The sequence below is a fragment of the Pelodiscus sinensis genome, chromosome 6 (genome assembly GCF_052426305.1).
Source record: "Pelodiscus sinensis isolate ZL-2025 chromosome 6, ASM5242630v1, whole genome shotgun sequence".
Taxonomy (NCBI): Eukaryota; Metazoa; Chordata; order Testudines; family Trionychidae; genus Pelodiscus; species Pelodiscus sinensis.
The window spans coordinates 132,239,923-132,261,655 of NC_143057.1; the positions used below are offsets into that span (position 1 = coordinate 132,239,923).

Genomic DNA, 21,733 nt, shown 5'->3' on the forward strand with positions numbered 1-21,733 from the left:
CACACACACAAATAAACCACATCATCAATAAAGAACTGGGGGAGATGAGGATTCTGGAAGAGAGACACACTGAACAAAGCTGGTAACCTTCCAATCATCACTTTTCTCCTTCAGCTGGAAGTCTCTCTTCTGTGTGACAAAGTTCCTATTCAAGTCAATATGAATTATTTGGGGGAGAAAAATTCCATACATCACTCTATCAAATGCTTTCTCAAACCCCAAATCACTCTGTTTAGGTATGTACAGTTCCTTCATTGCAGGATCCTTTCCATACTGCTTCCTTCACTTACTCAGTCTGCAACTCCTTCACAAGAGCAACCAAGTTGGTTCAACAAATTTTGCTCTTCAGAAATTTCCTGTGTTGCTCATTACTCATTATTACAGAGGGCAGAGAAGAAAGTTCTTACCTCTCCCGTGTGAGGGGGACATCTGGTTTAATTAAGAGAATTCGATATCTGCAAGAAACAAACCAATTTTTAAAAGGATGAATAAGCCTCTGATGTCCTGAGGTGAACCAATGTCCCCAGTTACAGCACGGATGACCCAAATCAGTACCTTCCCCATGCCCCACACATACCATACCCACTGTCTTAGGACTTTTTCATACTTTTTAATCAGGTCATTTCATTCATTGTTGATTAGACTGGCATTTCCCTCACCACATTATAGGAATTACTCCCCAACCAATTTTCCCCAAACAACATTTCATGATTTTTACAAACCTTTCTGCAAATTCCTCAAAAGAGGGTCTCCATGCAAAGCCGTTTCGCCGAATACGTATGGTCTCCAGTAATCCATTGTATCTGAGCTGAGGAGGGAGCACAATAAGATTTAAAAAGAGATTAACAGATTTTACAGCCAGAAGGGACCATTATGATGATCTGAGTATAGCTTCCTGAACAGCATAAACCAAAGAAGTTCAAACCAAAATTCCTGTAACCAAACCAATAACTTCTGGTTGACCAAGAGATAACTGTTGTACAAGAGGGAGGAACTGGCTGTGCATCTGAAGGTGAAAGGCAATTGGGGGAAAAGTGAAGATGAAATCATAGATATCGTGGTTTGAAACAAAGGAAGAAGTGAGGGCAGCTGAATAAGGACAAGAGACCAAAAAAGCAGACTTCAACAAATTCAGAAAAGTGGTAGGGGAAGGTCGATGGGAAGAAAATACAAGGGATAAAAGAGTTCAGGCAATCTGGCATTTTCTCAAGGGTACAGTACTAAAGACAGATCTGCAAACTACCCCAAGGTGAAGAAAACATTGGAAGAATAGTAAAGTCAAAATGGCTCCATCAGTGAAGTTATCTATTGAATGAATGAACTGAAAGTCAAAAAAGAATCCGACAAAAATAAAAAACAAGGATAAATTGATAAGGAAGAGTACAAAAGAATAGTTTAAGCATGTAGGAACAAAATCAGGAAGGCTGAAGCACCAAATGAGTTATCCCTAGCAAAGGACATAAAAGGCAATAAGAGATTCTTAAAACAGAGTTGGAGCAAGAGAAAGATGAAGGAAAGTGTAGGTTTTCTACTTAGCCAGGAAGAAGAGCTAAAACAGGGGTTATCAAGGAGACTGATGGGTTCAATCCCTATTTTGCGTCAGTCCTCATTATACAGGTTAATGGTGCCCAGACACTCATCACAATTAATATTAACAACAAATGGAAGGATCACAAGCCAAAACATGGAAAGGAGAGGTTAAAGAATATTTAGAAGAGTCATAAATATTCAGTAGGGATGTTAGCATGTAGTCATATAAATGATAAACTGATAAGCCTGGGCTTATTGGTTAATTACACTCGCATATTCCCCAGACTGCCTGTGCATTAGAGGTAGCAAAGGGTGGGACGAGGCAGGAGCCGGTGCCCATGGGGAGCCAGCTTTTAGGCTAACTCTACCTAAGTTAGCTCCCTGCTACCTTTGATAGAGAGGAAGCAGCATAGGTGGTGAGGGGGGCAGGCAGGAGCCAGTACACATGGGAAGCTGGTTTTCATGCTGGATCCCTGTATGTACCAGCTTGGTTCTGTGGGAGGCAGCAGCGCGGGAGAGGGTGGTTAAGGCAGCTTGGCAGGAGCGGATACATGTGGGGAGCCAACTTTAAAGCCAGCTCTCCACACATGCCAGCTCTGCAGAGCCACATGGCACCACAGAGGCAGAGCCACAGAGGCAGTGGGGATGGAGGGGAGGCGGGAACAGGTGCTTGCGGGGAGCTGGCTTAAAAGCTGGCACCTCATGAGCACCGGCTCCCTGCATGTATTGGCTCCCACCAAGCCACCTGCCCCTCCCCCAGCACTGTTGCCTGTGACACAGGAAGCAGTGCGGGGAGCTTTGGGAGCAGGTGGGAACCAGCACGCACAGGAAGCTAGCTTTTAAACTTGCTCCATGTGAGCACTGTCTCCCACCTGACCCCCCCATGTATAAACATATTTAGTCCCCATCATTTTATATGTTTAGTTAGGATTGCGTTTTCCAAAGTGTAGTCCATCACCAAGGACAGATGGGTATTGGAAATCATCAAAACTGGGTACTCCATCACCCTTCCTCATCCCTCTACAGGGACCCCTTTCATGAACACCTACTGTGCAAAGATATGAACTATCTTATATCCCTGGGAGCCACAGAACCTATACCAGCAGAGAACAGTGGGAAAGGGCTTTATTCCCAGTATTTTCTCATGCCGAGAAAGACAGGTGGATGGAGACTTATTCTAGACTTAAGGTTACTCAATATTTAAAAACACAAAGATTCAAAATGATTATACTAAGCACCATAATCTCAACATTGGAGAGAGAGGACTGGTTTTCAGGCCTCAACCTCCAAGACACATATTTTCACATATGCATCCATCCATTGCATCAGAAGTTTCTGCTATATACAATAGCACAGGACTATTTTCAAGACAAAGTCCTGCCCTTTGGCCTTTCCACTGTAACCAAGGGTATTTTCCAAATACTGGCTCTAGTAGGGATAGGGTCCAGAGTGACCTGGACAAATTGGAGGATTGGGCCAAAAGAAATATCATGAGGTTGAACAAGGACAAGTGCAGAGTCCTGCCCTTGGGACAGAAGAATTCCAAGCATTGTTACAGGCTGGGAACCGACTAGCTAAGTAGCAGTTCGGCAGAAAAGGACCTGGGGATTACAGTGGATGAGAAGCTGGATATGAGTCAACAGTGTGCCCTTGTAGCCAAGAAGGCTAATGGCATATTAGGGTACATTAGGAGGAGCATTGCCAGCAGATCTGGAGAAGTGATTATTCCCCTTTATTCGGCACTGGTGAGGCCACATCTGGTGTATTGCATCCAATTCTGGGGCCCCTCACTATAGAAAGGATGTGGACACATTAGAGAGGGTCCAGCGGAGGGCAACCAAAATGACTAGGGGGCTGGAGCACATGATCTACAAGGAGAGGCTGAGGGATTTGGGCTTATTTAGTCTGCAGAAGAGAAGAGTGAGGGGGAATTAGATAACAACCTTCAACTACCTGAAGGGAGGTTCAGAGGATGGAGAAAGGGTGTTCCCAGTAGTGACAGATGGCAGAACAAGGAGCATTGGTCTCAAGTTGTAGTGGGGGAAGTCTATGTTGGATATTAGGAAAAACTATTTCACTAGGAAGGTGATGAAGCACTGAAATAGGTAACCTAGGAAAGTGAGTGAATCTCCATCTCTAGAGGTGGTTAAGTCCTGGCTTGACAAAGTCCTGGCTGGGATGATTTAGTTGGGGTTGGCTCTGCTTTGGGCAGGGGCTGGAATCAATGATCTCCTGAAGTCTCTTCCAGCCCTATGATTCTAGTGGCCCATCTACACAGAGAGGGCATAATGATATTCCTATACTTGAGAAACTGCCTGCTGAAAGCACCAATAGTGCAGACAACTATACAGTCCACTCAAGGTACGATTAATAAAATAACGTGGCCCTCAGCTCTGTTCATGGGATGCTCTGCTTTACCTTCTCATATGATGAGAACACAATTGCCCAACAATGAAAATTGTGAATGCTAAAATAATACTACCAATGCTGTACGAGGCCCCAGTTTGGCAAAGGGCCATATTTAGGCTTTAGATTCTTGAAAATAATTTTTTTGAGGAGACTTGCGATTTTTATATGCTAAAGTGGATGTTCTTTAAGTATAAGAGCATATACTGCTTTTTTTATTTTGGTTTAAAATCTGTACTCTTCCAGATTAAAGATGGCTCCGTTTTCACCATCAGAAAATGGAGGAACAGCCTGTGTATTGCTTATTTCCATGGTATAAGAGCCTTCAATTTATCACAACTAGGCTTGGTTTTTTCTTAATGTTGATCTTTTAATCAACTTAATCAACTATTTAACAGACAAAGACAGATATTACAAAGAATATCTGGCTATGATTCACAATTCTAAGTGTCTTTTGGTTTTCTACTTTGAAGACAGCTCATGTTTTGGATTAACAAACTCAAATTTACGTAAGGCATATACACAGTTAAGATTTCAAGCCATGGAATCTGCTGTCACATAAGGGAGACATGGAAAAGTTCCTTTAGATCTTATTTTCTCCCCTTGTAAATTGAAGTATTGGAACATCTATACCAGTATCTTTTGTTCTTAGAATGTTCCAGCTTCCGAAAGCATGATGGTTTTTACCTCAGTTGTGTCAAAAAGAAATTGTCACTATCTCAAAAATAATGCTTAGCTTTTCCTCAGACCCAAATAACAATCAAATCTGTGGCATTTTTTGCCTTTTTAGCATTGTGCCAAAAAAGAATATTAGGCTATGACTGTTATATTATGTGTACTAGGGGAAGGTGCCCATTGCTCACTACACACGTCAACTCTTGTCTGTGGGGGTAGGCAGGACCGGCTCTCCCCCTGGCCACCAGGGCGGGCCAGCAAATGTGCCAGCCCTGGATTCTCAGCCACCAGGCCTCTGGGAAGGGCAGAAGGGGGGCTGCTCTGCGGCCTCGCCATGGCCCACGCTTCACCCCCACCGCCACCGCCACCAGGGAGGGCTGGGCTGTGGCCACACCAGCCCGGGCTTCTTTTCCCTCTCCTCCCATCTCCAACTCCTGCTGCACCAGCCCAAGTCCTTTCTCCCTCCTCCAGCAGCGCCAACCTAGGCCCCCTTTTCTACCTCCATCTGTGCCAGCCCTGGCCCTTTCTCTCACCCCCATCCTGCCGCGACCTAACCTTAACTCCCCCCTCTCCCTTCCAAGGCTGCGTCAGGCCCTGCTCTGCCCCCAGCCACCGGGGCGGGGGGAGCTGCTCAGAGGCCTCATATGCTCTGCGCTCTCCTCCAGGCTGCTGTGGGAGCTGGGAGCTGCTCCGAGGCCTTGCACACCCTGTGCTCTCCTCCCAGCTGCCAAGCACAGGAGATGAAGGGAAGCCTGGCGCGGCGTGGCAGCACTAGGGAAAGGGGAAGGAAGGGCTGTGGGATGCCAGAGTATCATCCTCCAGGAAAATCTTTTGTATAGGTATAAGATTACATGCATTATTTGGATGTTGCTGTTTTAGATTGTGGAGAGGAAGTGTATTGCAAAAGGCTTTTCATATGCTACTTAATAAAATGAAATTGTATCCAGTAATGGTCTCATCAATGTATTATACAAAAGAAATAACACCTCCCTAACTTCTGCTCACCAAACCCTGCATGTGCACGTATTCACATCAACCTTCCTAGGCAAGGCATTACAGCTGATGCTCAAGTTCAGTTGGTTATCCACCCAGATCCCAAAGCTGTTTTCCAATCACATCTCCATTTTGTGTAATCTACTTTCCCACCAGTAGCATAACAATGCCTCAGAGGGAATGAACAGAACAACTAATCATCAAGTGACTCATCCTGTCACCCAATTCCAGCCTCTGACAAACAGAGGCTAGGGACCCCATTTCTACCCATCCTGGCTAATAAGTATTGATGGACCTAACCTCCTAACAATGCATTTTGCTGTACCTCAAGACCCAGCTTGTTCCGTATAACTGACCTGAAAACGATTCTCCTCAGAAGAGCTATCACCGCAGCAGGGAAAGTACAATCTGAGGTTGAGACCTTGAATCCTAGGGACACTGCACCCATCTGTGTATCTTACTAAGGATTGGGGGATGGGGGAGTGTGGGAGGGAGAATTTTAGTGCCCTGGGAGGCAGCTCTGTGGTGCTTAGAAAAAAGTAGTAGAGGGAGAGGCTGGAGTATGGATTTTGGTGCCAGTGCTCTGGAGTGTGGTGAATCCTAACCACCCTAAGTTTAAGTAGAGAAAGAGCTATGCCTTCTCTGCTCCTGCCCCCTTCATTGCTGAAAGAGTAAGATTTCAGTGATCATTGACAGGGCTCGACAAATTATACAATCTACTCGCCTGTGGCGAGTAGATTGTAACCCGGAAGAGCCGGGTTTCGGCGATCCGCACATGCGCAGAACGATCGCTGGACAGCGTGGCTGGCAGTTCGGCGAGCCTTGATCATTGAGGTCTTCAAACCCCACCCTCACAAAGGGGTTAGTCTTGCCCAGTCCCAGCTGTGTTCAGCCCCAGCTGTTGTTTCACAGGATGGCTCCTTACTGACAGGATCTGATTGAAGGGCTGCTCTGATCCACACTGCCCTGCAAAGGAGACAGTCCCTCACTCACCTGCTCCAGCACCACTTGGCTGTCAATCACACCTGGCTCCTTCCGGCTGTTTGGCTTGATGCAGCGCACAAAGTGTGGGTTAGCAGAGTACATTCGTTCCATCAGTACTGATAGGGAATGCTAGTAAGAAGCAGAGACATGGATTAGCAGCTCAGTATGCCAAATAATTTCCTGATTTGGGGTTCATTATGATAATTTGTAACTCACTCACCCTCCTTTGTGCTAGGACTATAGTAGTGTTAACTGCCCACTTCATTTTGAACGGCCTGTTGCGATGTTTTTAAACCTTATATGTTACAATTTGTAATTAGCTCTGACATTGAATACGTCACCTCTATGACATCTTGAAAGGAAGAAGTTATTCACCCTGTGCAGTAACGATGGTTCTTTGAGATGTGTTCCTCTGTGGATGCTCCACTCAGGTCCTGGTGTGCTACCTCACACTGCTGATCGGAGATTTTGCCTAGTAGTGTTTTCCTGTGCCATGCATGCGCAGTTGCCCTCTCACTCTGTTTTCTTCCATTAGATATACGTGTGGCGTGATCCTCTCTCTGTTCTTTTTCTACCAGAAATCCTATAAAGGACTCCCAGTAGAGGAGAGGAGGGGACCACCCATGGGGACAAATGTCTCAAAAAACCACTGTTAATTCACAGGGTGAATAACTTCTCCTTTGAATGGTGTCCCTGTGGGTGCTCCACTCTGGTGACTAAGTAGCAGTATCTGCCACAGGGTGGTGGCATTGGAGTCATTAATGTGAAGAAGCAAGGACTGCATCTACTAGAGTGGTGGCAGGTATGGATCCTTTCTGTAAGGCATAATGTTACGCAAAAGTATGATGGGAAGACCATGTTGCGGCTCTACAAGGCTACGTCTAAACTACACCCCTGTTGGCAGAGGGATGTAAATTAGACATTTCCAAGGTGCAAATGAAGCAGGCTCAGATCAGCCGCTCTCACAGCTGGGCCACTGTGAGCCGCATGCATGCTCACGGCCCGCACCATTCTGCTCATGGCCCCCAGTGCACTACATCATAACCAGCACGTGCAGGACGGGTCGCACACTGTGTGTCAGCCTGCACGTGCTAGCAGCTGGCTGCTGAGCGCAGGCAGTGGCTTCAGCAGCAGTTCCAGGACCCGGGAATAAGGTGTGTGTGGGGGAGGGAAAGACGCCTGGCTCTGGAGAAGGGGAGGGGAGGAGGATCGGGTGTAGGGGACAGTGTGCATGGCATCCCGGATGCGGCGCAGCGGCTCTGGTTCTGGGACCCGAGTAGAAGGTTGGGGGGGGGGGGGGATTGGGTTACAGCAGGGAGGGGAGTTGTCTGGCTCTGGGGAATGGGAGGGGGAAAGGAGGGGGATTGGGTTGTGCACGGTGTCCTGCCCAGGTCATGCTCAAAGCCAGCCGCTCAGTGTGCGTACCCCAGCACCTGGAGGGAGACACGTGGCTGTAGGGGCGGTGGCTCCAGGACCCGGGAATTAGATTAGAGCAGGGGTAGTGGGATTGGGTTGGAGGGGATGTGTGCCTGGCTTTGGGGAATGGAAGGAGAGGGAGATTGGGGTAGAGCGGAGGGGGGAAGGGGTGCCTGGTTCTGGGGAAGGGGAGGAGAGGGGGATTGGGGTAGAGCAGGCTTCTCTTCCCCTTCCCAGCTGGCACACTTCCTGAAATGCCAAGTCTGTTGCACCACTGGGGACTTTTCCCCCTGCTGCCTGCCTGCACAGGAGAGGATGGGGGAGGGAGTAGGAATCCTGGGACTGTATGCCAGCTCCAACTTCTCAGGAAGCACGCGGCTATTGTGGGGAGCAGAGGAAGAATGCGTGCTTCCTGAGAAGTTGGAGCTGGCATGCAGTCCTGGGACTCCTACACATACACACCCTGTGCAGGCAGGCAGAGGGGGAAAGGAAGTCCCCGGTGGAACGACAGACCGGGCATTTCAGGAAGCAAACCAGCTGTTTAGGGGAGGGGAAAAGCAGCTCATGTGCTTCCTGAGACCTGGAATCCCCAGGTATTGGCCCCAGCTGTGTCTGTCCCCTTCCCCTGGCCAGACCCTCTCCTCCCACGAGTACTCTGCCCCAGCACCCTGTCTGCTGCCCCCACCAGCATAGTTGGGGCCACATTAGTGAGGCTTGGTTTTTTTTGGAGGGGTTGTTATTTTGCCTCTCACTTGTATGGCCCGACTGACTTTTCTGTGGGTCAGTGACCCCTGACTCAAAACAAGTTCCCCATCCCTCTCATAAATAAAGACAACACTGAAACATTTTGTGTTTGACATATTTTATTTAAAAATTAAGCCTGGCCAACAAGCCCCCAATTGGGGCCAAGTCCCCATCTGGCCACAGCGTCATAACATTCCTGCAGCCTCCAGACCCCAAACCTGAGCCTACATTGGAACCCCCTGTTCAGAGCCTCTCACATCCCCAAAATCCTTCACCCCCACATCCCCAGTCTTCTGACACAACACTCCTGCACCATCCACACACTGCAAATCTGTGTCCTGAGCCCATCATATGTCCAGCCTCCCTGTCCAGAGCCCCTCATGTACCCCAGCACAAACTCCTGCACCCTCACAACCACTGGCTTGCATCTTGCTCAGCCCCCCAAACCTCCACTTGAGCCCAACACTCTCCAGCCTGAGCCAGCATCCTCTTCTCTACTTTCTCCTTCACCCAAATTCCCTCCCAGAGTTTGCACCTCTCACCCTTCCCAGTGCTTTTTTTTGTAAGCCACAATAGCAGTGGTGACAGTGTGAAGAGCTGGAGCAAAGTTTTTTTGGGGGGGGGGGGGGGAGGCAGGGCTGCGAAGACCAGGGGAAAAGCTGTTAAACAAGCAAAACAAACAAACAAACAAAAAAGCAGCCGTGGGACGGTGTACCAGAACCTATTTTCCCCCAGTGCGGCCTTTTTTTTTTTTTTTGGCTCAATAACTTTGCCCTGGCTCTTCATGCTGTCTCCACTGCTACTGTGGCTCTTCATCTGGAATGGGTTGGCCACCCCTGATGTAGAACATAGAGGGTGTGTTGTCTGTGAGGACACAAATGGTTCTGCCCTTTATAAGGGGAAGGAAGTTAGTGCACGATTTGTGGATGGCCCTGAGTTCCAGGATGTTGATATGGAGGTGCATCTCAAGTTGAGACCATCTGCTCTGTACCATTTTCATGCCACAGTGGACACCCTAGCCCAGAAGTGATGCATTGTTCGTGATCACTACTGATGGGTCTGGGCAATAGAAAGGTATGCTGGCTAGCAGATTGCTTGGAGAGGTCCAGCAGTCTAGAGATTGTAGGACTAATGGTGGGAGTGTGAGATGCTTTGCGAGTTTGTGTTGGTTGGAGATATAGATAATTGCAAACCAGGACTGTAAGAAGTGCATATGTAGTCTCATGAATAAATCGACAAAGGTTGTGGCTGCCATGTGTCCCAACATTTGAACACATGTGCGTGATGTGGTGAAGGGAGTATGTTTGACTCCCCTGATAAGGTTGCATAACGTTTGGAATCATTGCAGTGAGGTAGGCTTTGCTGTCACTGCATCTAGGAGTGTCCCAATGATTTCTATCTTTTGGAAAGGCTGTAGGATAGATTTGTGGATATTTATAATGAGGCCCAGTTAGGAGAAGCAATCTCTGGTAGTGTTTGTCATGGCTATTGTTTGTTGACGTGAAGGCCCCTTGATTAGGCACTTGCTGATGCAGGAAAAAATAATGATGCTCTGCCTCCTGAGGAAGGCTTTGATCACAGCTACCATCTTGGAAAATACTTGAGGGGCCATGAACAGGTGTTGGTAGTGTTCTTGTCCTATCACAAACCTGAGAAATCTCCTTTGGGCAGGATGTATGGTTATATGAAAATATGTATCCTGAAGGTCGAGGCTGAGAACCAGTCCCCTTTCTCCAGTGCTGGTACAATAGATGCAAGAGTCACCATTCTGAATTCCGGGGGTGGTATTTTGATTTGTGATGAACCAAGTCCATGACCAATGAATTGGGTGAGGATGTGAGAAGAGAAAATCCATCCCTTTTACTGGGACAAAGTATTTTCTATCCTCTGTCAGGTTGGTGGCGGGGGAAGAGGCTGGTGTCTGCCAAAGTACATCCAATGGCTCCATGAAAGCCTCATGGATGGGTAATGCTATCTTTTGAGGATATCGCTGGTTGGAGTATTTTAAGTAATTTTTATTGTTTGTCTTGTACTTCTTGGAGTGTAATGTTCTGAGACTGAGCCACTCATCTGAATAATTCTTGGAATTGTTTTAGGTCATCTGCCTCATCTGGAATCACAGAGGACTGTGGGGCCAGTGAAGAGCTCTCTGAATTGGATTTGAGGTAAGTTCTCATCATCATGTGCTAGATCTGCCTCGATTACCACCAAAGGAGGGGGACGAGAAGGTGATGAATATGCCATGGTATGTCAAGTGGAGTGCCATGAAGCCACTGATCCCACTGGGGATGATTGATGTGATGAAAATCTATTCTCCTGCCCACTGCCATGTTCAGTTCATAGTAACAATGGTGTGAGAGAGTGAGAAAAAATTTCTACACTTTGTCTATACAACTAGAGTGATGTAATTTACGGGAGCATGGTGAAGGCACTCCCTGTACCAGTGGAGGTGGTGAGCCCGTATGTGGGGCTTTTTGTAAGTGGCACGTCTTGTCAGCTTTAGCCTGCCTGATTTTCAGGAACATGTGCTGGATCAGCGGGAATGGTGGAAATGCATACAGGAGGAGTGCTTCCCACTTTATGCTGAATGCATTCCCCAAGGATCAGAGGCCTATGCCTGCTCGAGCAACAGTATGGACACCTCTTGTTTTTGAGGGTGGCAAATAAGTCTAGCAAGGGAAACCCCCATTTCTGGAATAGATGGTTCAGTATTGTGGAGTCGATTTCCCACTTGCGATTGTGAGAGAAGTCTCCGCTGAAAGGATCTGCCAGGGAATTGTCCTTGCTTGGAAGGTAGGTAGCTGTCAGTGTTATGTTCCTCGGGATACACCACTCCCACAGTTTCACAGCTTCCTGATATAACTGATAAGATCGTGCTCTCCCTTGTCAATTGATGTAATACATTGTTGTAGTGTTGTCCATTAATATTTGGACCATTTTGTTCTGAATTATAGGCTGGAAGTGAACACAGGCGTTGCGCACTGCCCTGAGTTCAAGGAAATTTGTGTGTTTGTTGGCCTCATCCCTGTGCCATTGGGCTTGTACTACGTTTGCCCAGGTGAGCTCCCCAGCCTATTAATGAGGTGTCTGTAATGATTGTTAGTGTTATAGATGGTCGCTGGAAGGTACCCTGCTGCACACATTGTGATGCAGTGTCTACCACGTGAGTGTGGACTTTATTTTGTTTGGCATGGCAAGGTGTCTGTTTATATGGTGTATGTGTGGCCTGTACACCGTCCTTAACCAAGCGTGTAACAGTCTGATGTGCAGCTGAGCGTGTGGTACTACAAACATGGCTGCCGCCATGTGCCCTAGTAGTTGCAGGCATTGTCTTGCCATTATGGATGGACTAGTTTGTGCTATAGCCACTAGGTCCTTGATAGCTGAGAAGCTGTGCTGCACTTTTGTGCAGTTCAAGTGTGCTCCTATGAACTCTATGCTCTGGATTGGGGTGAGGTTTATCTGTAGGCACAGAGAGTAGAACAACGCTCTGGTGGTTGCTACTGCCTGTTCTGTGTCACATGCCGTGGTGCCCTTAATTAAGCAGTCTTTGAGGTATGGAAATATGGTGATGCCCCCTTTCCTTAGGTGGGCTGCCATCACTGCCAGAATTTTTTTAGAAGACCCTTGGGGCTGTAGAGAGCCTGAAGGGCAACACTTTGTATTGGAAGTGTAGGTCTCTTATTGTAAACCTCAGGAACTATCTGTGGGACGGATGTATTGTGATTTGAAAGTATGCATCCCGGAGGTTGAGGGTGGACAGTCAATCTCCCTTCTCCAAGGCAGGAATGATGGTGGCTAGGGTTACCATCCTGAACCCTTGATAATGAACAAACCGAATAATTAGACCTTCCTGGATCTTTGATCCTGAACAGTTCAGTGGTGCCAGCCTGGGCTGTGACAGTGGGAGGTCCTGCCGAGCAGTACAAACTAAAACTTACCCCTTATTACTGTCTGGAACTGTAGCTCGTAGAAATCCCTTATCCATGTGCCAGGAGTTCTATTGTATATGCTTGGGTGCACTGGGGCTATTTTGGCAGTCCCTTGCATGTTACTAAAAAAGTATAGCAAAACACGAATACTTTACCCGGAATTGAGCACCCACTGACTGTTTCCGTGTGCTGTTGAAGTTATCTGCTGCTCCTGGCAAAACCTGAAACCAAACCCAAACATGTGTATCACACACTCCAACATAATTCTCCAGAGCTCCCAGTGCTGTCTTTATCCAAAGAATAGGTTCACAGGGCATTTGGGAAAAAAGACAAGAGAATGGATTTCAAAGGAGGAAAAGGTGAGTATGCACTTGCCAGTGAGACAAGCAGGAAAGCCGAGTGCCACAAAAGGAGAAAGAGTTGTAGGACTTGAGATTTGTCCAACATGCAGGACTGCTAATCCCCATTCTCTTTCCCCTTTAACTGTAGACATTTCAGATGGGAGAATCATGCTACCAGGACCAGGCTGCCCGGGTGACAGAAGAGCCATTGGGAGGGGGAGGCTAGGGAGCTATAGCCCTGATGAAGTTTAACCCCCTGAATTTCATACCTGAGGCATGTTAAAGCCCATACCCTAGCCTTAGATGCCGCTCGCAACTGCAACAGAGCTTGGGCTACTCCCAGATTTGCCTTTGGGGCAAGGAGTTTGTTTATAAAAAGAGGGAGGCAGGGAGACTATGATAACAAAAGACTTGTCATTCAAATAACTGAAGAATTGTTAGATGATCATGAAAACACGGCCAGGTACTTCTTGTAAAAGGTAGGAAACAAAGGGTAGAAATAAATAGTGGTGTGCTCCAAGTGTCTGTACTGGGACCAGCACTGTTCAACTTATTCAAAACTGATCTTGAATTCAATGTTGATAAATGCAGAGTAACGCACATGGAAAAACATAATTCCAACTGTACATACAGAATGATGGGGTCTAAATTAGCTATTACCACTCCAGAAAGAGATCTTAGAATCATTATGGATAGTTCCCTGAAAAACATCTGCTCAATATACAGTGGCAGTCTAAAAAGATAACATAATATTGCTAATCCTTAACTCAATTTTTGTTTTCTGGAAAATAAAATTAAAATGATCATGTTTTATTTAAATCATTGCTCTGGGGTGGAGCTGGGGATGAGGGGTTCGGTATCCAGCCTGCCCCAGGGAGAGAGAACTATCCCAACCCTTTCTCAACACAGGGGCATGGGGCCAGGTGAGAAGCACCTCTTCATGGCTGCTGAAGTTCCAGTGGGCAGAGCCAGGGGAAAGGTGGATGTCACCCAGCTAGAACAGTACAAGTTAGGCTGGGTGGAGTTCACGGAAGGACCACCCATCCCCCAGCAGCAGTAACTCTGGGTTGGGTGCTATGGCTGGAGGGGAAACATCCCTTTCTCTGGCCCTAGCATGCTCTGGGGGGATATTGGCTGGGCGTGGTGGTGAGGCACCCCTTCTCCTGGCACCAGTATAGAGCTGCCATGGTCAGGGGGGTGAAGCACAACCCCCTGTTGGCCCAGAACAAAGCTGCTGTGACAGCTCTGTGCTGGGGCTGGCAGGCAGAGGTAGCACTCTGCACTCCAGCCCTGAGCCCTGTAGTAAGTTGAGGGTTTATAACAAAATCAGCAGGCCTGAAATCTAGTGAGCAAGACTTTGGTCCAGTGAAACTGCAGGCAGGAAAGAGGCTTGACTAAAGAGAAATAGTACAAGCAGGGTCAAGCATGAAGACTGAAAAACAAACAAACAAACAATAAAAACACCATACCACGCTATTAGCCAAGATAGGTAGGAATGGTGTCCCTAGCCTCTGTTTATGGGTGACAGGAGAGGGATCACATGTGGATTACTTCTTGTGTTCCCTCCCTCTGGGGCATCTGGTATTGGCCACTGTCAACAAATAGGATACTGGGCTAGATGGACCTTTGGTCTGACCCAGTATGGCCGTTCTTATGACAATGGACTAACTAAGCGCTCTGAATTTCTAGCACCCCCCGCCCCAACCCCTGGGTCAGTCAACAATCACCCTTTGGGGTACATTTTTATACACAGATACAAACAAGTTACACATCATTCCTGACATATCAGGTTGCCACCCTCTATTGCCTAGTTACTGCCCCTTACCTCGCAGAAGGAGGGTTTACTTATTATCCATCATGCTATCAACTTAGATCTGGTACTGAACCTAGGGTTGGTATGTAAGTTGTTTGTTGGGAGATGTATTGGTAGTGTGGAAGGAAACATTTCCCATTACATACATACATACATACAACAATGGCTAACAATTATCTCTTAGTTCCTCCCAGATGCTACTTTATCTTCAAGGTTCTCACTGGAGTCAGCATTCCATCCGTATTTCCGTATAGAGGTGAGAGGCAAAGGCAGTGCTTCTTACAGTTCTCGTGCTGTCAGGCTACAGACTTAGCCTGACTCTTGATCTGCTAGGGTACGTCTAAACTACATGCCTCCGTTGACGGAGGCATGTAGATTTGTGTATTCGAAAAAGGGAAATGAAGCCGCAATTAAAATAATCGCGGCTTCATTTAAATTTACATGGCTGCCGCGCTGAGCCGACAAACACAAACAGGTTTCCCCCAGTACCAACGTGCATGCGCACCCCCCCCCCTTCAGTTCCTTCTTTATCTGGAACCCGGCGAAGGAGCATGACTTATAGGGTTTTGGGGTTTGTTTTTTTTGTGATTCCAAAGTAGAGGGGAGGAAGGGAGGGTAGTGGAGCACCCTGAGGGATGCTCATCTCGTAGAATGAGAGTTACAGGAAAGTGAGTAACCTCCTCTTCTTCTTCTTCTTCTTCGAGAGGCATCCCTGGGGGTGCTCCATATTAGGTGACTACAAGCAATACATGTTATGGAGGTAGGGACTTCGGATCAGGTAATTATGCTGTCTGCAAAACAGCTTTTGCTAGTCTAGCATGCAAGAGAGATCCCGAAGCAAGTGAATAATGTTTTGCGAAGGTATGATCCGATGACCATGTTGCAGCTGCATATAAGTCCTCCAGTAGAACGTTCCTCAAGTAGGCTACCGAGGTGGACATCGCTCTTGTAGAGCATGCTTGAATTGAAGTAGGTGGAGGCAAGTCATTAAGCGAATAGCATGTGGTGATGCAGCCAGAGATCCAATGAGATAATCTTTGTGATGATATTTTCTTCCCCATGGTATGGTTTGCAATGGAAACGAACAACTGTGGGGAGGATCTGAATGGCTTTGTTCTGTGGATGTAGAAGGAGAGAGCAATTTTGACATCCAGAGTGTGCATCTGTGCTTCCAAGGCATTGGCATGAGGCTTTGGGAAAAACACAGGTAAGTGTACTGTCTGGTTGATGTGGAAGGCTGAACAGACGTTAGGCAAGAACTTGGGGTGTGGAGCTTCCAGATCGCAGGCCCTGGTTCTCATGGGGGACTTTAATCACCCTGACATCTGTTGGGAAACCAATACGGCAGTACACAGGCAATCCAGGAAGTTTTTGGAGAATGTCGGGGATAACTTCTTGGTACAAGTGCTGAAGGATCCGACCAGGGGCCGTGCACAGCTTGACCTTCTCCTCACAAACAGGGAGGAACTAATAGGGGACTTAGAGGTGGGTGACAACCTGGGAAGCAGTGATCATGAGATGGTAGATTTCAGGGTCCTGACCAAAGGAAGGAAAGAGAGTAGTAAAATACACACCTTGGACTTCAAAAAAGCAGATTTTGACTGCCTCAGAGATCTGATGGAAAGAATCCCCTGGGATGTTAACATGAAGGGGAAAGGAGTCCAGGACAGCTGGCAGTATTTTAAAGAAGCCTTATTGAAGGCACAGAAAGAAACCATCCCGACACGTAGAAACAGAGGCAAACCTGGTAGGAGACCGGATTGGCTTACAGGGGAAATCCTTGGTGAACTTAAGCACAAAAAGGAAGCTTACAGAAAGCGGAAACTTGGACAAATGACTAGGGAGGAGTTTAAATGTATAGTTCAAGAATGCCGGGGGGTTATCAGGAAGGCGAAAGCGCAAATGGAGTTACGACTGGCTAAGGATGTGAAGGATAACAAGAAAGGTTTCTACAGGCATGTCAACAAGAAGAAGGTGATCAGAGAGGGTGTGCAGTCCCTAATGGATGAAGGAGGTAACCTAGTGACAGAGGATGTGGGGAAAGCTGAAGTACTCAATGCTTTCTTTGCCTCTGTATTCACGGACAAGGTCGGCTCCTGGACTTCTGTGCTAAGTGACGCAAGATGGGAAGAAGATGAACAGCCCGTGGTGGGTAAAGAACAGGTTAGGAACTATTTAGAAAAGCTAAACGTACACAAATCCATGGGTCTGGACTTAATGCACCCGAGGGTACTGAGGGAGTTGGCAAATGTCATTGTGGAGCCTTTGGCCATTATCTTTGAAAAGTCGTGGAGATCGGGAGAAATCCCGGATGATTGGAAAAAGGCAAATGTAGTGCCCATCTTCAAAAAAGGGAAGAAGGACGATCCAGGGAACTATAGGCCGGTCAGTCTTACCTCGGATCCTGGAAAAATCATGGAAGGGATCCTAAAGGAATCCATTTTGAGACACTTGGATGAGAGGAAAGTGATCAGGAATAGTCAGCATGGATTCACAAAGGGCAAGTCGTGCCTGACCAATCTGATTAGCTTCTATGATGAGGTAACTGGCTCGGTGGACATGGGAAAGTCAGTGGATGTTATATACCTTGACTTTAGCAAGGCTTTTGATACGGTCTCCCACAATATTCTTGCCAGCAAGTTAAGGGAATGTTGATTGGATAAATGGACGGTAAGATGGATAGAAAGATGGCTAGAAGGCCGGGCCCAGCGGGTAGTGATCAACGGTTCGATGTCAGGATGGCGGTCGGTTTCTAGTGGAGTGCCCCAAGGTTCGGTTCTAGGACCGGTTTTCTTCAATATCTTTATTAATGATCTGGATGAGGGGATAGATTGCACCCTCAGCAAGTTTGCAGATGACACTAAGCTGGGGGGAGAGGTAGATACGCTTAAGGGCAGAGATAGGATCCAGAGTGACTTAGACAAATTGGAGGATTGGGCCACTAGAAATCTCATGAGATTCAACAAAGACAAGTGTAGAGTCCTGCACTTGGGACGGAAGAATCCCAAGCATAGATACAGGCTGGGGACCAACCAGTTAAGTAGTAGTTCTGCAGAAAAGCACCTGGGGGTTACAGTGGATGAGAAGCTAGATATGAGTCAACAGTGTGCCCTTGTAGCCAAGAAGGCTAATGGCCTATTAGGATGCATTAAGAGGAGCATTGCCAGCAGATCCAGAGATGTCATTATTCCCCTTTATTCGGCTTTGGTGAGGCCACATCTGGAGTATTGTGTCCAGTTCTGGGCCCCCCACTACAAAAAGGATGCGGAAGCATTGGAGAGGGTCCAGCGGAGGGCAACCAAAATGATTAGGGGGCTGGAGCATATGACCTACGAGGAGAGGCTGAGGGACTTGGGTCTGTTTAGTCTGCAGAAGCGAAGAGTGAGGGGGGATTTGATAGCAGCCTTCAACTTCCTGAAGGGAGGTTCCAAAGAGGATGCAGAGAGGCTGTTCTCAGTAGTGACAGATGGCAGAACAAGGAGCAATGGTCTCAAGTTGTGGTGGGAGAGGTCCAGATTGGATATTAGGAAAAACTATTTTACTAGAAGGGTAGTGAAGCATTGGAATGGGTTACCTAGGGAAGTAGTGGAGTCTCCATCCCTAGAGGTATTTAAGTCTCGGCTTGACAAAGCCCTGGCCGGGTTGATTTAGATGGGATTGGTCCTGCCTAGAGCGGGGGGCTGGACTTGACGACCTTCTGGGGTCTCTTCCAGTTCTATGATTCTATGATAAGGGGATGGTTGGATGAAATAACATGATCTTGGTAACTAATTGACCATTCATTATCAGTTGGAAATAGGTCAATGGAGGGATGATAGGAGTTGCTATAGGGAACTTTCTGGGTGTCTGGCTGGTGAGTCTTGCCCACATGCTCAGGGTTTAGCTGATCGCCATATTTGGGGTCGGGAAGGAATTTTCCTCCAGGGTAGATTGGCAGAGGCCCCGGAGGTTTTTCGCCTTCCTCTGTAGCATTGGGCACAGATCACAGCTGAAGGACTCTCTGAATGTTGGGTCCTTCAAAGTATTTGAATGCTTCAATATCTTTGATATAGGTGAGAGGATTATTCTAAGAGGGGTGGTTGAGATTCTGTGGCCTGCACTGTGCAGGGGGTCAGACTAGATGATCATAATGGTCCCTTCTGACCTTAAAGCCTATGTATCTATGAATCTATGACATATGGACACCCTGTCTTAGAGAAATATGGTAAAGGGTGGATCAGACATGAGCGTGGCCAGTTCGTTTACCCTACGCACTGAGGTAATTGCCACTAGGAAAGCTGTTTTTAATGTTAAGTGGTGTAAGGAGCATGTGGACATTGGTTCGAACGGCGGTTTTGTTAGCGTTGTTAATACTAGATGCAGGCTCCATGGTTCTCGGAGGGGTGAAATGTCAGAGTACAAAGCCTGTAGACCCTTCAGAAACCATTTGGTTGTTGGATGTACAAATAGCACGGTGTCATCCACTGGTGCATGGAATGTTGTTATTGCTGCCAAGTGCACTCTAATTGAGGCCAGTGAGAGCTGAGACTGTTGTAGGTGCAATAAGTATTCCAAAATTACAGGGAGTGGGGCGTTCTGCAGATATATATTTCTATCACTCGCCCAGTGTGAAAAACGGGTCCATTTATTGATATATGTTTTCCTTGTTGCAGGAGCTCTGCTGTGCAGGAGGACCTCACAGACTTGTTGGGAGCACTGAAGATCTATGCTAGTGAACCATCGAGGTGCCACACTTTCAGATGGAGCATTGGGAATTGAGGGTGAGGTGTCTTGATTTGCAGATGATGTAGGATGTCCAGAACACTTAGTAGCATGATTGGATGACTTTGTGTCATTCTGAGTAATAGGGGAAACCATGGTTGACGAGGCCAACATGGTGCTAAAAAGGATGATCTTTGCTTTGTCCCTCCGTATCTTTATGACGACTCTGTTGAGGAGGGGAAATGGGGGGGGGGGGAGATGCATAAAGCAGGGGTGCGTTCCATGTTAGAGTCGGAGCATCCCCTAGGGATTGTTTCCCCATACCCACTCTGGAGCACTACATTATGCATTTTCTGTTGGCTCTTGTGGCAAACAGATCTATGTAGGAGTAGCCCTATTTATTGAATATATTCAGCAGGATTGTGTAATCGAGTTCATAGAATCATAGAACTGGAAGAGACCTCAGAAGGTCATCAAGTCCAGCCCCCTGCTCTAAGCAGGACCAATTCCAACTCAATCAACCCGGCCAGGGCTTTGTCAAGCCGAGGCTTAAACACCTCTAGGGATGGAGACTCCACTACTTCCCTAGGGAACCCATTCCAGTGCTTCACCACCCTCCTAGTGAAATAGTTTTTCCTAATATCCAACCTGGACCTCTCCCACCACAACTTGAGACCATTGCTCCTTGTTCTGCCATCTGTCACTACTGAGAACAGCCTCTCTGCATCCTCTTTGGAACCTCCCTTCAGGAAGTTGAAGGCTGCTATCAAATCCCCCTCACTCTTCGCTTCTGCAGACTAAACAGACCCAAGTCCCTCAGCCTCTCCTCATAAGTCATATGCTCCAGTCATTTTGGTTGCCCTCTGCTGGACCCTCTCCAATGCGTCCACATCCTTTTTGTAGTGGGGGGCCCAGAACTGGACACAATACTCCAGATGCAGCCTCACCAAAGCCGAATAAAGGGGAATGATGACATCTCTGGATCTGCTGGCAGTGCTCATCTTAATGCAATCTAATAGGCCATTAGCCTACTTGGCTACAAGGGCACACTGTTGACTCATATCTAGCTTCTCATCCACTGTAACCCCCAGGTCCTTTTCTGCAGAACTACTACTTAACCGGTTGGTCCCCAGCTTGTAGCTATGCTTGGGATTCTTCCGTCCCAAGTGCAGGACTCTACACTTGTCCTTGTTGAACCTCATCAGATTTCTTGTGGCCCAATCCTCCAATTTGTCTAAGTCATTCTGTACCCTATCTCTGCCCTTAAGCGTATCTACCTCTCCCCCCAGTTTAGTGTAATCCGTAAACTTGCTGAGGGTGCAATCCATCCCCTCATCCAGATCATTAATAAAGATATTGAACAAAACCGGTCCTAGAACCGAACCTTGGGGCACTCCGCTAGAAACTGACCGCCATCCTGACATCGAGCCATTGATCACTACCCGCTGGGCCCAGCCTTCTAGCCATCTTTCTATCCATCTTACCGTCCATTTATCCAATCCACAATGCCTTAACTTGCTGGCAAGAATATTGTGGGAGACCGTATCAAAAGCCTTGCTAAAGTCAAGGTATATCACATCCACTGACTTCCCCATGTCCACCGAGCCAGTTACCTCATCATAGAAGCTAATCAGATTGGTCAGGCACGACTTGCCCTTTGTGAATCCATGCTGACTATTCCTGATCACTTTCCTCTCATCCAAGTGTCTCAAAATGGATTCCTTTAGGATCCCTTCCATGATTTTTCCGGGATCCGAGGTAAGACTGACCGGCCTATAGTTCCCTGGATCGTCCTTCTTCCCTTTTTTGAAGATGGGCGCTACATTTGCCTTTTTCCAGTCATACGGGATTTCTCCCGATCTCCATGACTTTTCAAAGATAATAGCCAAAGGCTCCACAATGACATTTGCCAACTCTCTCAGTACCCTCGGATGCACTAAGTCCGGACCCATGGATTTATGTACGTTTAGCTTTTCTAAATAGTTCCTAACCTGTTCTTTACCCACCACGGGCTGTCCATCTTCATCCCATCTTGCGTCACTTGGTGCAGAAGTCCAGGAGCCGACCTTGTCCGTGAATACAGAGGCAAAGAAAGCATTGAGTACTTCAGCTTCCCCCACATCATCTGTCGCTAGGTTACCTCCTTCATCCATTAGGGGCCGCACACCCTCTCTGATCACCTTCTTCTTGTTAACATG

At 47.3% G+C, this 21,733-nt stretch overlaps 1 protein-coding gene across 10 annotated transcripts in view; it reads right to left on the reverse strand.

Moving 5' to 3' along the window:
• LOC102461674 (myosin-IIIb-like) overlaps positions 1-21,733 on the reverse strand; it is a 166,044-nt gene that overhangs the window by 50,075 nt on the left and 94,236 nt on the right. For 9 of the 10 annotated variants that reach the window (XR_012898732.2, XM_075914722.2, XM_075914723.2 and 6 more), the window contains 4 exons: positions 12,836-12,901; positions 6,598-6,717; positions 723-808; positions 408-455 (listed from right to left, as the gene is read on the reverse strand). Coding sequence is in view for 9 of the 10 variants with exons in the window: in XM_075914722.2 (XP_075770837.2) it covers positions 408-455; positions 723-808; positions 6,598-6,717; positions 12,836-12,901 (320 nt within the window). In the remaining variant the exon portion in view is untranslated. The remainder of the gene's footprint in view (positions 1-407; positions 456-722; positions 809-6,597; positions 6,718-12,835; positions 12,902-21,733) is intronic. The other variant, XM_089779529.1, reaches the window with a different exon arrangement.